The 13,596-nt window shown below is 48.8% G+C and overlaps 1 protein-coding gene across 1 annotated transcript in view; it reads left to right on the forward strand.

Annotated features, from left to right (window-relative positions):
* Positions 1–327: 327 nt before the first annotated feature.
* The window catches only part of PEBP4 (phosphatidylethanolamine binding protein 4), a 96,000-nt gene continuing 82,731 nt past the window's right edge, over positions 328–13,596 (forward strand). The window contains exons 1-3 of the mRNA XM_059490914.1: positions 328–524; positions 2,595–2,722; positions 4,713–4,845. Coding sequence (XP_059346897.1) covers positions 2,601–2,722; positions 4,713–4,845 — 255 coding nt within the window. The 5' untranslated portion in view covers positions 328–524; positions 2,595–2,600. The remainder of the gene's footprint in view (positions 525–2,594; positions 2,723–4,712; positions 4,846–13,596) is intronic.

Consider the following 13,596-nt stretch of genomic DNA (forward strand, 5'->3'; position numbering starts at 1 on the left):
AAGCCCCTAAAAGCTCCCCATCATTCCCAATCCATTAATGTCCCTAATTAGTTAAACCCGGCCGCCTCTTTCCCCTCGGCGGGCTCGCTCGTGTTCCCTGAGCGTGCAGCCGCCGCTCCATTATGTAACGATCCCCCCGCTGCTGTAATCCCAACTCACACCGGGCTCTCTCTCACTAGTATTTTATTTCATGTGCCTCTTCCCCCGAGCCCATCGGGCAATGGGCGAGACGGGCAGAGCCCAGCGGGGCTCGCAGCGCTCCTGAGCAGCCCGAGAGGCGCGGGTGCGGTTGGGGAGCAGCGCCCGGGGGTTGGGGGGCAGCGCCCGGGGCCGTTCGGGGCCGTTGGGGCGGTTGCCGGGGGTTAAAGCCGTTGGCAGAGCCGGAGCGGCTGCCTGCCCCTTCCCTGGGCTTTGCCTCTCGTTCCCGGTCCCCTGTGTCCCTTCCTGCCAAGGAAACCATCTCCACGGCAACCTCAAACCTCGGGGCTGTGCCTCGGAGCTGCTCATCCGTCCCCAGGACCCCGGTAAGTGGCTCTCTGGTGGCCCGGGGCTGTGAGTTTGGCTGCTGGGCTCGGCATTGGGGCGGGCACCCAACCCCGTGTCCCCTTATCCCCTTATCCCCGTGTCCCCGTGTCCCCTTGTCCCCCTCGAGGCTTAAAAAGGGGTGGCCGGAATGTGGGAAAAGCGCTGGAGGGGTGGCTGGGTCAGCCTTGGATTGGGGACATGTCCTGCTGTCCTGGCTGGGTGTGAGTCCTCGGACAGACCACAGCCATCCCCGATCCCGATTTTCTGTCGGGTTTGGGAGAGCAGCAGGTGGAGATGGGGTTTCTGTCCCCTCTCGGTGTCCCCGGGATGGCTGCGGTGTCACCACGTGGGGACATTCCCGGGGACACGTGGAGGGGAACAAGGACCAGCCCTTATGGGAAAGGCTCCTCGGAGCTGGGCTGGGCTCGGCATTGCCCGGAAAAATCAATTTCTCCTGGAAAAGAAGAGTAGGACACAGTTCCGTTCTGGAATAAACGGGATTAAAGTTGTGGAGCTGCAGGAGGAAATGATGGACGAGTGTCGGATTTGGTTCTTTTGTGACTCGGAGATGGGGTAACTGAGAGCTTTGCATCTGTTTGTGTGAAAAACGCCAATCACTTGGTTTTAGAATTTTAAAAGTTTAATAGTAATAAAATGGCTGTAAAAATAGTAATATAATTAGAGTAAAAAAGATTTGGTCAATTTGGATTAGGACAATACAAGACAATAAGAATAAAGAGTTACAGACAGTCCAGATACCTTTTCTGGGCAAAATAAGCCCGAAAAAATACCCCCGTTAACAGAGGATTAACCCTTAAAAGCAATAATCTGTTGCATATTCATACACCTCATCCATGATGCATAAATTCCATTCAAACACAGGATTCTGGCTGGGCAGTGTCAGCTTCTTCCTCTGAATACTAAAGTGAGTGAGGTGGGAAGAAGTTCATTTTTTCTGATAATGGAGCAATAAATTCTCTTTGAAAGATTTAGGTGTCCTGTGGCTGCTATCTGGTGCAGGTACCTCATTCCTCTCTTTAAAAAAATATCCCACATCCACAGTTTCTGTTTTAACTACAAAAGTTCCATTTTAACTACAAAACTACCTTTACCATCCTATTAAAATGTTAATACAGCATTACTAATCAATACAATATAATACATATAGTAAATCTCTCCATATAATATGCACTTTTCACAGTTTGCAGGCCTTGAGATAAGAAACTCAGAAGTACCATAGAATAGGACAGACTTTGTTGAGAAATATAACTAGGAGCAAGTTTCAAAGGATGGCCTCACAAATAAAGCTAAATACTTTAGATAAATAGAACTGTGAATGACGCATTAGAGTAAAAGCCATGAGGAGTAATTCTAGATAATGAACTTTAAAGCATTTACAGTATGGCATGGCAAAAGCTGATAGGCCAAAAAATGTATTGTAATATATGTATTATATAATACCTATATTATATATACATATGTATTATATATTATATATATGTGTGTTATATATTGTATATATATTATATACAATATATAATACATTATACATTATATTTTTATCAATATATAATTATATTATTAATTATAAGATGTTATATTATTATATAATAGATTATTTTAATGCTATTATGTTATTATATATTACAATTATTATAATAATATTATAATTTTGTTATATATTATATACATTTTATATTTATATATATAGTATATTTTAATTGTAATTAAAAAATAGTTGGCTTCTTATTGTAATGGTGTGAGTTATAACAATTGAATATATAATATATATAAAAATAATATATATATATTAGATATATAATATGTATGAATATATAATATAAATATAAAAATGAAATAGATGTATAAATGGAATTATATCTGTATTGTTTCACCCTTCACATGGGACTAAAAATAGAATAAAAGTTTTTGAAGTGCCTCTCAGTTGCCCCATCTCTCAATCAAACCAGACCCTGATCAGACAGACCAGGGCTGGGATGGGCCTGGGCTGGTTTGGGCTGGGGGTGCTGGCTGCCCTGGGGCTGACCCTGCTGTCCCCGTGTCCCCAGGGCAGGATGAAGCTGCTGGGGGCCGCGCTGGTGGCGCTGTCCCTGCTCCTGCCGGGCGCCTGGGCCAGCGAGGCCTCCCGGACCTGCATCTTCCAGACCCTCAGCGAGGCCGACCACGAGTTCTGCCGGTGAGCCGCGCTCCGGGGCCTCTGTCCCCTGCCATTCCCTTTGTGTCACCTCCTATCTGGCCTCTGTCACCTGCCTGTCCCCTGCCAGTGTGGCCTTCATCCCCTGCCCGTCCCCTGCCTGGCCTGGCCTTCTGTCCCCTGCCTGTCCCCTGCTTGGCCTCTGTCCCCTGCCTGGCCTGTCCTCTCTCCCCTGCCCGTCTCCTGCCTGTCCTCTGTCCCCTGCCCGTCCCCTGCCATTCCCTTTGTGTCACCTCCTACCTGGCCTTCTGTCCCCTGCCCTTCCCCTGCCAGGCCTGTCCTCTATCCCCTGCCTGTCTCCTGCCTGTCCTCTGTCCCCTGCCCATCCCCTGCCTGGCCTGTCCTCTGTCCCCAGCCTGTCCTCTGTCCCCAGCCTGTCCTCTGTCCCCAGCCTGGCCTCTGCCCCCTGTCTGTCACCTGCCTGGCCTGGCCTCTGTCCCCTGCCCATCCGCTGCCCAGTCTGGCCTCTGTCCCCTGCCTGGCCTGGCCTCTGTGCCCAGCCCAGCCTGGCCATCCCCTTTGTGTCACCTCCTGCTTGGCCTGGCCTCTGTCACCTGCCTGGCCTCTGTCCCCTGCCCTGCCTGCCCTTGCCGTTCCCTTTGTGTCACCTCCTGCCTGGCCTGGCTTCTGTCCCCTGCTCAGTCTGGCCTCTGTCACCTGCCTGGCCTGGCCTCTGTCCCCTCCCCTGCCTGGCCATTCCCTTTGTGTCACCTCCTGCCCAGCCTGGCCTCTGTCCCTTTCCCGGCCTGGCCTCTGTCCCCTGCCCAATCTGGCTTCTGTCCCCCGCCTGTCCCCTGTCTGGCCTGGCCTCTATCACCTGTCCAGCCTGGTGCCTGTCACCTGCCTGTCCCCTGCCCAGTCTGGCTTCTGTCACCTGCCCGGCCGGGCCTCTGTCCCCTGGCTGTCCCCTGCTCAGCCTCTGTCACCTGCCCAGCCTGGCCATTCTCTTTGTGTCCCCTTTTGCCCAGCCTGGCCTCTGTCCCCTGCCTGCCCCTGCCATTCCCTTTGCGTCACCTCCTGGCACAGTTCATCCCAGTGTCCCCTTGCCTGTGAGTTTTGGCTGTTTTGCTCCTTTTGCCTGGATCTGACATCTCTGGGGTTGTTCCCCAGCTGTGCAGAGCCTTGGGAAGTGACTTTGGCGGCATCAGGGATGACAGGAGTTTTCCATGGAAAGCTTCAGAGGAAGGAGGCTGCTTTTCCATGGAATGCTGGAATGCTTTGGGTGGGAAGGGGTCCTAAAACCCATCCAGCTCCAACCCCAACAATCCCAAGCCCTAAAACCCATCCAGCTACAATCACAACTCTCCCAGACCCTAAAACCCATCCAGCTCCAACCCCAACAATTCCAGACCCTAAAACCCATCCAGCTCCAACCCCAACAATTCCAGACCCTAAAACCCATCCAGCTCCAACCCCAACAATTCCAGACCCTAAAACCCATCCAGCTCCAAACCCAACAATTCCAGACCCTAAAACCCATCCAGCTCCAAACCCAACAATTCCAGACCCTAAAACCCATCCAGCTCCAACCCCAACTATCCCAGCCCTAAAACCCATCCAGCTCCAAACCCAACAATTCCACACCCTAAAACCCATCCAGCTCCAAACCCAATTATCCCAAGCCCTAAAACCCATCCAGCTCCAACCCCAACTATCCCAGGCTGATCCAACCTGGCCTTGGGCACTTCCAGGGATGGGGCAGCCACAGCTCCTCTGGGAATTTCATCCCAGCCCCTCCACATATTTCCAGGGAGGAATTCCTTCCCAAAATCTGCTGAAGAGCACACCAGGAGCACAGGGATTCAAATGTCCTTCAGCAGATTTAGCGAAGGCATTTAGAATGATAATAATTTATAATAATTCCCGTTCTCCCACCCTCTCACCCCGCTGGCATTCCCAACCCCATCCCGAGCCCTCCCTGTCACCCATTCCCACTTCCAGCCTCATTTTGCTCCCTGTTCCCTTTTTCCAGGGGGGATTTGGAAATCATCTACCCCGAGGTGGGCGACGTGAGCTGCTCCTACATCCCCAAGTGCCACGGCTACCGCCAGAAGCTCAGCGAGGAGTGGGGCAAGCCCTGCGTGCGCTACCCCTGGGCCAAGAAGGTGAGGCTCAATTCCAGCTTTTCCTGGGCTCTGGGGGACTTTGGGAGCTTTTTTCCCACTTTTCCTCATTTATTCAGGGGTTTGGTTGGAGGCTGAGCTGTGGATAAATTGAATTGGTTTTTTTCGTGATTTTTTTGTCATTTATTTTTAATTTTTTTCCTGCACTGTGGCCATTAAATCAACTTTTCTCACATTCAGCCTTTCTTTTTACTACACTGAAATCAGTTTTATATTTTATATTAATGTAATAAATGTAATGTAATGTAATATAATATAATGTAATATAATGGAATATAACGTAATGTAACATAACATAACATAACATAATTTATATTATATTATATTATATTATATTATATTATATTATATTATATTATATTATATTATATTATATTATATTTATAATATAATATACATAATACATAATATATAATTATATATAATTTATATTATATTTTATAATATATTACATTATATAATATATACACATATATAGTATATATAATATATAATGTAATATTATATATTATATATACAATATATTATATTATATTATATTATATTATATTATATTATATTATATTATATTATATTACATTACATTACATTACATTACATTATATTATATTAATTACATTATATTACATTATATTAATATTATATTACATTATATTATATTATCTTTGTATTATATGCTATTATTTTTATATTTTATTTCTATTTTATTACTTTTATATTTTATGTTTATATATTTCATACTTTTATATATTTTAAAATTTTTACATTTCTAATTTTAATTTTATATTTGGTATTTTTTCCTTTGGCCATTTACTAAATAATTTTCTTTTCCTACATCGTACCCATTTTACAGCTATTCCAGCCACGTTGTAGCCATTTAATGAATTCTTTTCACCATGTCACCACATTTCAATTTAGAATATTTGCTGCATCGTAACCATTATTTCCCCTATAAATGCAGTAATTTATAATTTCCCCTACATTCACTTTTAAAACAATTAATTAAATTTTAATATACTGTGACCATTTAAGTGGCCAGAGCATAGCAAAGCAATTAAGTTATTTTTTCCTGCTACATGTGGCCACTTAATAATTAAATTTTTTGCTATTTGTGGCCTCCTAATGATTTAATTTTGTGCTCCATCACGGCTATTTTTAAAATGGAATTAAATGGCCACAAAGTAGGAAAAATAGGAATTAAATGGCCAGAAGTAAAGAAAAGTTTAATTAATTTTATATCTATGTTGTGGCCACTGAATATTTATAATTTTTGCTACATTTTGGCCATTTCAATTTAGTTTGCTCTACTTTGACCACTTAATTTTTGATATATCCTGACCACTGGATTTTTTTCACCCCATTGTGGCAGTTTCAATTTTTGCCACAACTCAGCCAAAAAAAAAAAAAAAAATCAAAAAACCTCAAAAAATGCAATCTAAAATTTTCCACCGCGTATTTTATTTTTATAATTTTTTGTAGTCAATTTTTCAAAGCTCTTCTGTCTTCAGGGTGGGATTTGGGATTGGCGATGAGATTTGGGATCGTGGGTGGGATTTGGGATCGGCATTGGAATTTGGGATTCACAATGGGAATTTGGGATTCACGGTGGGATTTGGGATTCTCAATTGAATTTGGGATCGGCAATGGGATTTGGGATCGGCTGTGCGATTTGGGATTTGACATGGAATTTGGGATTTGACATGGAATTTGGGATTTGACATGGAATTTGGGATTTGCAATGGAATTTGGGATCGGTGATGGGACTTGACATGGAATTTGGGATCGGCAATGGGATTTGGGATCTGCAGTGGGGATTTGGGATTGGCGTCGGGATTTGGGATCTGTGATGGAATTTGGGATTTGACATGGGATTTGGGATTTGGGATTTGGCATGGAATTTGGGATCGGCGATGGGACTTGACGTGGAATTTGGGATTTGGGATCCACGATGGGATTTGGGATCAGCATTGGAATTTGGGATCAGCGTTGGGATTTGGGATCTGTGATGGAATTTAGGATTGGCGGAGGGAATTTGGGATCGGAGATGGGATTTGGGACTTGACATGGAATTTGGGATTTGCGATGGGATTTGGGATCGGTTGAGGGGGGAATCCCGGTGCTGCTGTTCCCTCTCGCCACCACCAGGTGGCAGCATTGAACTGCCCGAGCTCCAGCGCCGCCCGGACTGGGAGGAACTGGGAGGAACTGGGAGGAACTGGGAGCACCGAGATCTGTGCTGAGCGTCCCGCGGGCACGGGGAGGGGACAATAAATGGGGTGACACTGGGGTATTTTAGGGGACACCCCGCGCCGTCCCCTGCTGTGATCCCAAATCCATCCCAGGATGCGGCACCGTCTCGTAGCGATCCCAAATCCCTGTGGAATCCTCGCTGGCACCCCAAAACCGCCTTATCCCAATAATTTCTGTCATTCCCATGGCAGCTCCAGCCCCGGGAGCTGCTCAGGGAGAAGTCAGCTCTGCTGGCGTCACCTCGCAGTGTGCACAATCCATTTTTCCGCCTCTTCCCCCCCTCCTGTCTGGGAAGTCTCTTCCCCCTGCGGATCACATGGTTGGAAGGAGAACTTTTCCCTAAAGATGTCTGATTGTCCAAAAAACCAAAAAATCCTCCTTGCTGGCAGCGGCTGCTGCGCACAGACCCATCCCCGGCTTTCCAGGAGTTTGAAGTTTCCCAGGGATGGATGTGGGCAGTTGTTTTCCCTTTAATTTTAGTCCTGGAAAGCAAAGCAGGGCCGGGAGAAGGGAGGGAACTCTCCGGGCATGGAACGCGGCTGTGGGAAGGATTTTGGGGAGCAGAGCCAGACCCTGCCAGGCTGAGCATCCCAGAATGCACAAAATCCTCATCGCGGAATGCACAGAAAGCAGGGAAGGCAGAGCCGGGAGCTTGGGGGTGGCACCTGTTTATTTTGGGCTGGAATTCCAGCTGTGCCTCGGGGGTGGCAGGTCCCCAGGGAGCCCCTGGCACGGGCGGCGGCTCCCGCTGGCACCGGGAGCGGCTCCGCCGAGGATTTGGCACCGATTCCTTCCGAGACATCTCGGCACATCTTGAGCTGAGGCGGCATCTGAGGACACGGGGCCCCGCTGCCTCCCGGGCTTTGGGGTGGGTTTCTCCTCTGGCCATCCCCAAAAATGCCTCCCCAGCTCTGCACAGCTGGGAATGATCCAGCTGCAGTGTCCACAGTTCATTCTATATAACCTTAAACCCCCTGTCTCTCCTCAATTTTGTTTATTTTTAATAGAAATATACAATTTTTTTACTCCCGAACCCCTAAGGATGCTTTGGGATAATCTTTTTCCCTCCTAAGCTCACCCTAAATTGAGTGGGAACAAGAGCTGTGGCATGAGAGTTGTTTTTATGCTTGATGTGGGTATTTCTAAACCCAGGAAATTTGATTATTCCTAATTTATTCCCAAATGGGAGCGGGAAAATTTGGCAAAGCGGGGAGATCTCCATCTCCCTGTGGTGCTCCAGTGATCCTGGATGGGGTGGGGAGGGCTGGCTGAAGGGCTGGAGATGCTTTTCCCATCCAAATCAGAAAATCTCGGGGTTTGAGGATGCAAACTTGTGTAGGAAGTGTCGGCTCTCTGTGGAACACTTTGTCTCTTCAAGAAAAACAACCACCAAAAAAGCCAAATGCGGAGTGTTTGTTTTTCTCTCTAGAAATATTTATCAGTTTTCTGAAAGGAGGAGGGGGGAATGGGAGGTTTCCCATTCTCGTCCCAGATATTTGGGATGGGTTTGGGGTCACCTTTGTGCCCAAGGTTTGTCCCTGCAGCTCCTCAGGGAAGGGAATATCGATGGTTTGAGGTGAGGAGCTGGAAGTGGGGTGGCATCTTGCAAATCTGAGCTCTGACGGCAGCAAAATCTGGCCTGGGGGACTTCAGTGCATCACTTTAGGGTGGATTTGAATATTTTGTCATGTTTAAACATTGAGCTGTCAAACCCAGCTTTATCAAACATCAATTTGCTGCCCAAAAAAAAACCCATTTTGGGGCAATTTTTAGTGCCATGAGGGCACCTGGTGTGTGTGGGGGCATCTCAGTGAGCCATAGGCTCCAGGGAGGGAGTCAGGGATGCACTGCCAGGGGCAGGAGAGGGGTTCTGGATGGATGGATACCCTGGAAAACCTTGAACTGCCCTGTCCTGGTGGGGAAAGATCTTGGAATGTCCCTCAAGAGATCAACCCTGGGATGTTCAGGATGCTGAATCCATGGGAGATGCAACCTTCAGATGTTTGGGATGTTCCATCCATGGAAGATCAGCCCTGAGATGTTCAGGATGTTCAGTCCATGGGAGATCAGTTCTGGAATGTTCGGGATGTTCAGTCCATGGAAAATGCAACCTTAGGATGTTCAATCCATGGGAGATCAATCCATGGGAGATCAGCCCTGAGATGTTCAGGATGTTCAATCCATGGGAGATGCAACCCTGGGATGTTCAATCCATGGGAGATCAGCCCTGGAATGCTCAGGATGTTTGATCTGTGGGAGATCAGCCCTGGGATGTTCAGGATGCTGAATCCATGGGAGATGCAAACCTCAGATGTTCAGGATGTTCAGTCCATGGGAGATCAGCCCTGAGATGTTCAGGATGTTCAATCCATGGGAGATCAGTTCTGGAATGTTCAGGATGTTCAGTCCATGGAAAATGCAACCTTAGGATGTTCAATCCATGGGAGATCAATCCATGGGAGATGCAACCCTGGGATGTTCAATCCATGGGGGATCAGCCCTGGAATGTTCAGGATGTTCAGCCCATGGAAAATGCAGCCCTGGGATGTTCAGGATGCTGAATCCATGGGAGATGCAAACCTCAGATGCTTGGGATGTTCAATCCATGGGAGATCAGCCCTGAGATGTTCAGGATGTTCAATCCATGGGAGATCAGCCCTGGGATATTCAGGATGCTGAATCCATGGGAGATGCAACCCTGGCATGTTTGGGATGGTAAATCCATGGGAGATCAGCCCTGGGTTGTTTAGAATGTTTGATCCATGGGAGATGCAACCCTGGGATGTTCAATCCATGGGAGATCAGCTCTAGGATGTTTGGGATGCTCAATAAATGACAGATCAGTCCTTGGATGTTCAATCCATGGAAAATGCAGCCCTGGGATGTTTGGGATGCATCATCCATGGGAGATCAGCCCTGGGGTGTTCGGGATGTTCAGTCCATGGGAGATGCAGCCCTGGGATGTTCAATCCATGGGAGATCAGCTCTAGGATGTTTGGGATGCTCAATAAATGGGAAATGCAGCCCTGGGATGTTCAGTCCATGGAAAATGCAGCCCTGGGATGTTTGGGATGCATCATCCATGGGAGATGCAGCCCTGGGATGTTCAATCTGGGGGAGATCAGCTCTAGGGCGTTTGGGATGCTCAATAAATGGGAAATGCAGCCCTGGGATGTTCAGTCCATGGAAAATGCAGCCCTGGGATGTTTGGGATGCATCATCCATGGGAGATCAGCCCTGGGGTGTTCAGGATGTTTGATCCATGGGAGATGCAACCCTGGGATGTTCAATCTGTGGGAGATCAGTCCTTGGATGTTCAATCCATGGGAGATGAGCCCTGGAATGCCCAATCCTCACTGCAAAACTCTCCTGAGCACATCCCAATCCCCCTTTGGATCCCACTGCCCAGACCTGACCTCCAAACCCCAAACACCCAAATACCCGGAGCATCATCCCAAAACCCCCAACCCAGGAGCTGCTGGGGGCCCTTTCCCAGCCCAGGGGAGCAGGAGAACATCTGGGAGAACGGGAAACGCGTCCTCCTTGTCCTGCCTCGATATTGCTTCGCTCAAGCAAAAATAAATTGGAAAAGAAAATTGGCCCCTGCACCAATTTGGGGCAGTTTCTGGATTGTGCAGCGTGGCAAAGCCCCCGACGGTGATGGATCGCTGCATTAACCCAAAGCTGCGTCCCCTGATTCCCTTTTATTACCACTCGTGGTGGCAGACAGAAAAACAGATTACACTGGAGATCAAATCGATAGGAACTTTATTTACTGGCCTTTTAAAAACATATTTCTGGGCTTTATAAAAACATACGGCAGATGCCAGGGATGGGCCTTGTCTCCTTGTTAAAAAGCAATTTACCTGGGCTGGAGCTGCTACCTTTTACCTGCTCCTCCAGATTTGTTTTCATCCCAAGGTTTGACAACTTCCTTAGAGCCTTCTTTAGGCCGTGCCATCACTTTTTTAGGATACAGGAAGGAATTGGATTTTTTTTTTTTTTCACAACAAAATCTAGAAATAAAGTGTTTTCTCAGGGTTTCTACCCCAAACTCAACTTTTGAAAACTTGTTTTTGCAAAGCAGCCGATTTGCACATCCTTGAGCTCAGCTTCTTCCTGCTGTCCCTCAGCTTTTTGGGATGAAGGCATTTCCAAGCTGGGATGAAATAGGGATGGGGAAAAGCCCCCGGAGCTGTGTAACCCATGGGATGGGACCTTCAGGGTTGGGTCTTTGAGCTTTTTGTGCCTAAAACTGTGGCCAGCACTCAGGGATGGGGCTGGAGAGGTGCTGGGAATGGGAGCTGTGCCCTTGGGAATGGGAGCCCAGGGAGGGAAGAGCAGGAGGAGTTGTTTCTCCCAAAAACCCACACAAAATCAACTCTGCTTCTTTTCCCCACTTCTCCCCCTTTTGTGAAGCACTTGGTGGCCTGGCTGGGGACAGGCCTGGCTTGGGACAAGCCTGATTCATAAAGAGTTTTGTGTTCCCATTATTTGGGCGCTCATTTGTGTGAGGAAATTCATTTCTTTTAACAAAGGCAAGTTCAGCTTTGTTCCATCCCCTCCCGGGGTGTGCTGCAGGGGTGGCAGGAGGGGACGTGCAGCTGGCTGGGGAGGGACCTTTTTGTGGCACTCAGGTTCCATCCACGCCTCGCTGGAGAAGATGGGTTGGAAGCAGAAGATTTCTGACAGTTTGTGTATCCCTGCTGGCTCATGGAGCCGTCTGGAGCTGAGGAGCCACCAGCGTGGTTTTCTCCCTCTCTCTCAATCCTGTCTGGGCTCCTCAGAAACAATGGCCCCACATTCCTCCCCGCTGCTGTCAGCCGAGATTGCGGGGATTAGCCCAAGCCCCCGGTGATGAGCCCCTCCCTGCTGGGTTGGTTCCCATGCCCCGGGATCGCTCCGTGGCATTCCAGCACCCCAGACTTCACAGGGGGAATGGTGTGAGGGATCTGAGCTTCCACAGGGCCTCTGAGGGCTTTGGAGAGGGGTGGCAAAGCCAAAATGAATGTGTGTGCTGAGGGCTCTGCGTGCTGCCTCAGCCCTGTCCTCTGCTGACCCCCTGCTGCCCTTCCATGGGGGATTTATTGGGGTGTGACCCCTCCGAGCCAAGCTCTGCTCAAATTCATCCTTTTGGGGAGCAGGAAGGGTTTTCCCCTTGATGGGAATGGCTGGAGTGGTTCAACATCACTGGGGTGTTGTCCCCTGTGTGCTGAGGGCTCTGCGTGCTGCCTCAGCCCTGTCCTCTGCTGACCCCCTGTCACCCTTCCATGGGGGATTCATCTGGATGTGACCTCTCTGAGCCAAGCTCTGCTCAAATTCCCATCCTTTTGGGGAGCAGGAAGGTTTTTCCCCTTGATGGGAATGGCTGGAGTGGTTCAACATTACAGGGGTGTTGTCCCCTGTGTGCTGCCTCAGCCGTGTCCTCTCCTGCCACCCATTCCATGGGGGATTTATTGGGATGTGACCCCAACGACTCAAGCATTGCTCAAGTTCATCCTTTTGGGGAGCAGGAAGGTTTTTCCCTTTGACGGGAATGGCTGGAGTGGTTCACCAACATCACAAGGGATGTTGTCCCCCCTGCGTGCTGCCTCAGGCCTGTCCTCTCCTGCCACCACTTCCATGGGGGATTTATTGGGATGTGACCCCTCCGAGCCAAGCACTGCTCAAATTTGGGGAGCAGGAAGGTTTTTCCCCTTGATGGGAATGGCTGGAGTGGTTCAACATCACTGGGGTGTTGTCCCCTGTGTGCTGAGGGCTCTGCGTGCTGCCTCAGCCCTGTCCTCTGCTGCCACCCATTCCATGGGGGATTTATTGGGGTGTGACCCCAACGACTCAAGCACTGCTCAAATTCATCCTTTTGGGGAGCAGGAAGGGTTTTCCCCTTGATGGGAACGGCTGGAGTGGTTCAACATCACTGGGGTGTTGTCCCCTGTGTGCTGAGGGCTCTGCGTGCTGCCTCAGCCCTGTCCTCTGCTGACCCCCTGTCACCCCTTCCATGGGGGATTTATCTGGATGTGACCTCTCTGAGCCAAGCTCTGCTCAAATTCCCATCCTTTTGGGGAGCAGGAAGGTTTTTTCTCCTTGATGGGAATGGAGTGGTTCAACATCACAAGGGATGTTGTCCCCCCTGCGTGCTGCCTCAGCCCTGTCCTCTCCTGCCACCACTTCCATGGGGGATTTATTGGGATGTGACCCCTCCGAGCCAAGCACTGCTCAAATTTGGGGAGCAGGAAGGTTTTTCCCCTTGATGGGAATGGCTGGAGTGGTTCAACATCACTGGGGTGTTGTCCCCTGTGTGCTGAGGGCTCTGCGTGCTGCCTCAGCCCTGTCCTCTCCTGCCACCCATTCCATGGGGGATTTATTGGGGTGTGACCCCAACGACTCAAGCACTGCTCAAATTCATCCTTTTGGGAGCAGGAAGGGTTTTCCCCTTGATGGGAACGGCTGGAGTGGTTCAACATCACAGGGGGTGTTGTCCCC

Source organism: Ammospiza nelsoni, chromosome 30, assembly GCF_027579445.1.
Source record: "Ammospiza nelsoni isolate bAmmNel1 chromosome 30, bAmmNel1.pri, whole genome shotgun sequence".
NCBI classification, from domain to species: Eukaryota; Metazoa; Chordata; class Aves; order Passeriformes; family Passerellidae; genus Ammospiza; species Ammospiza nelsoni.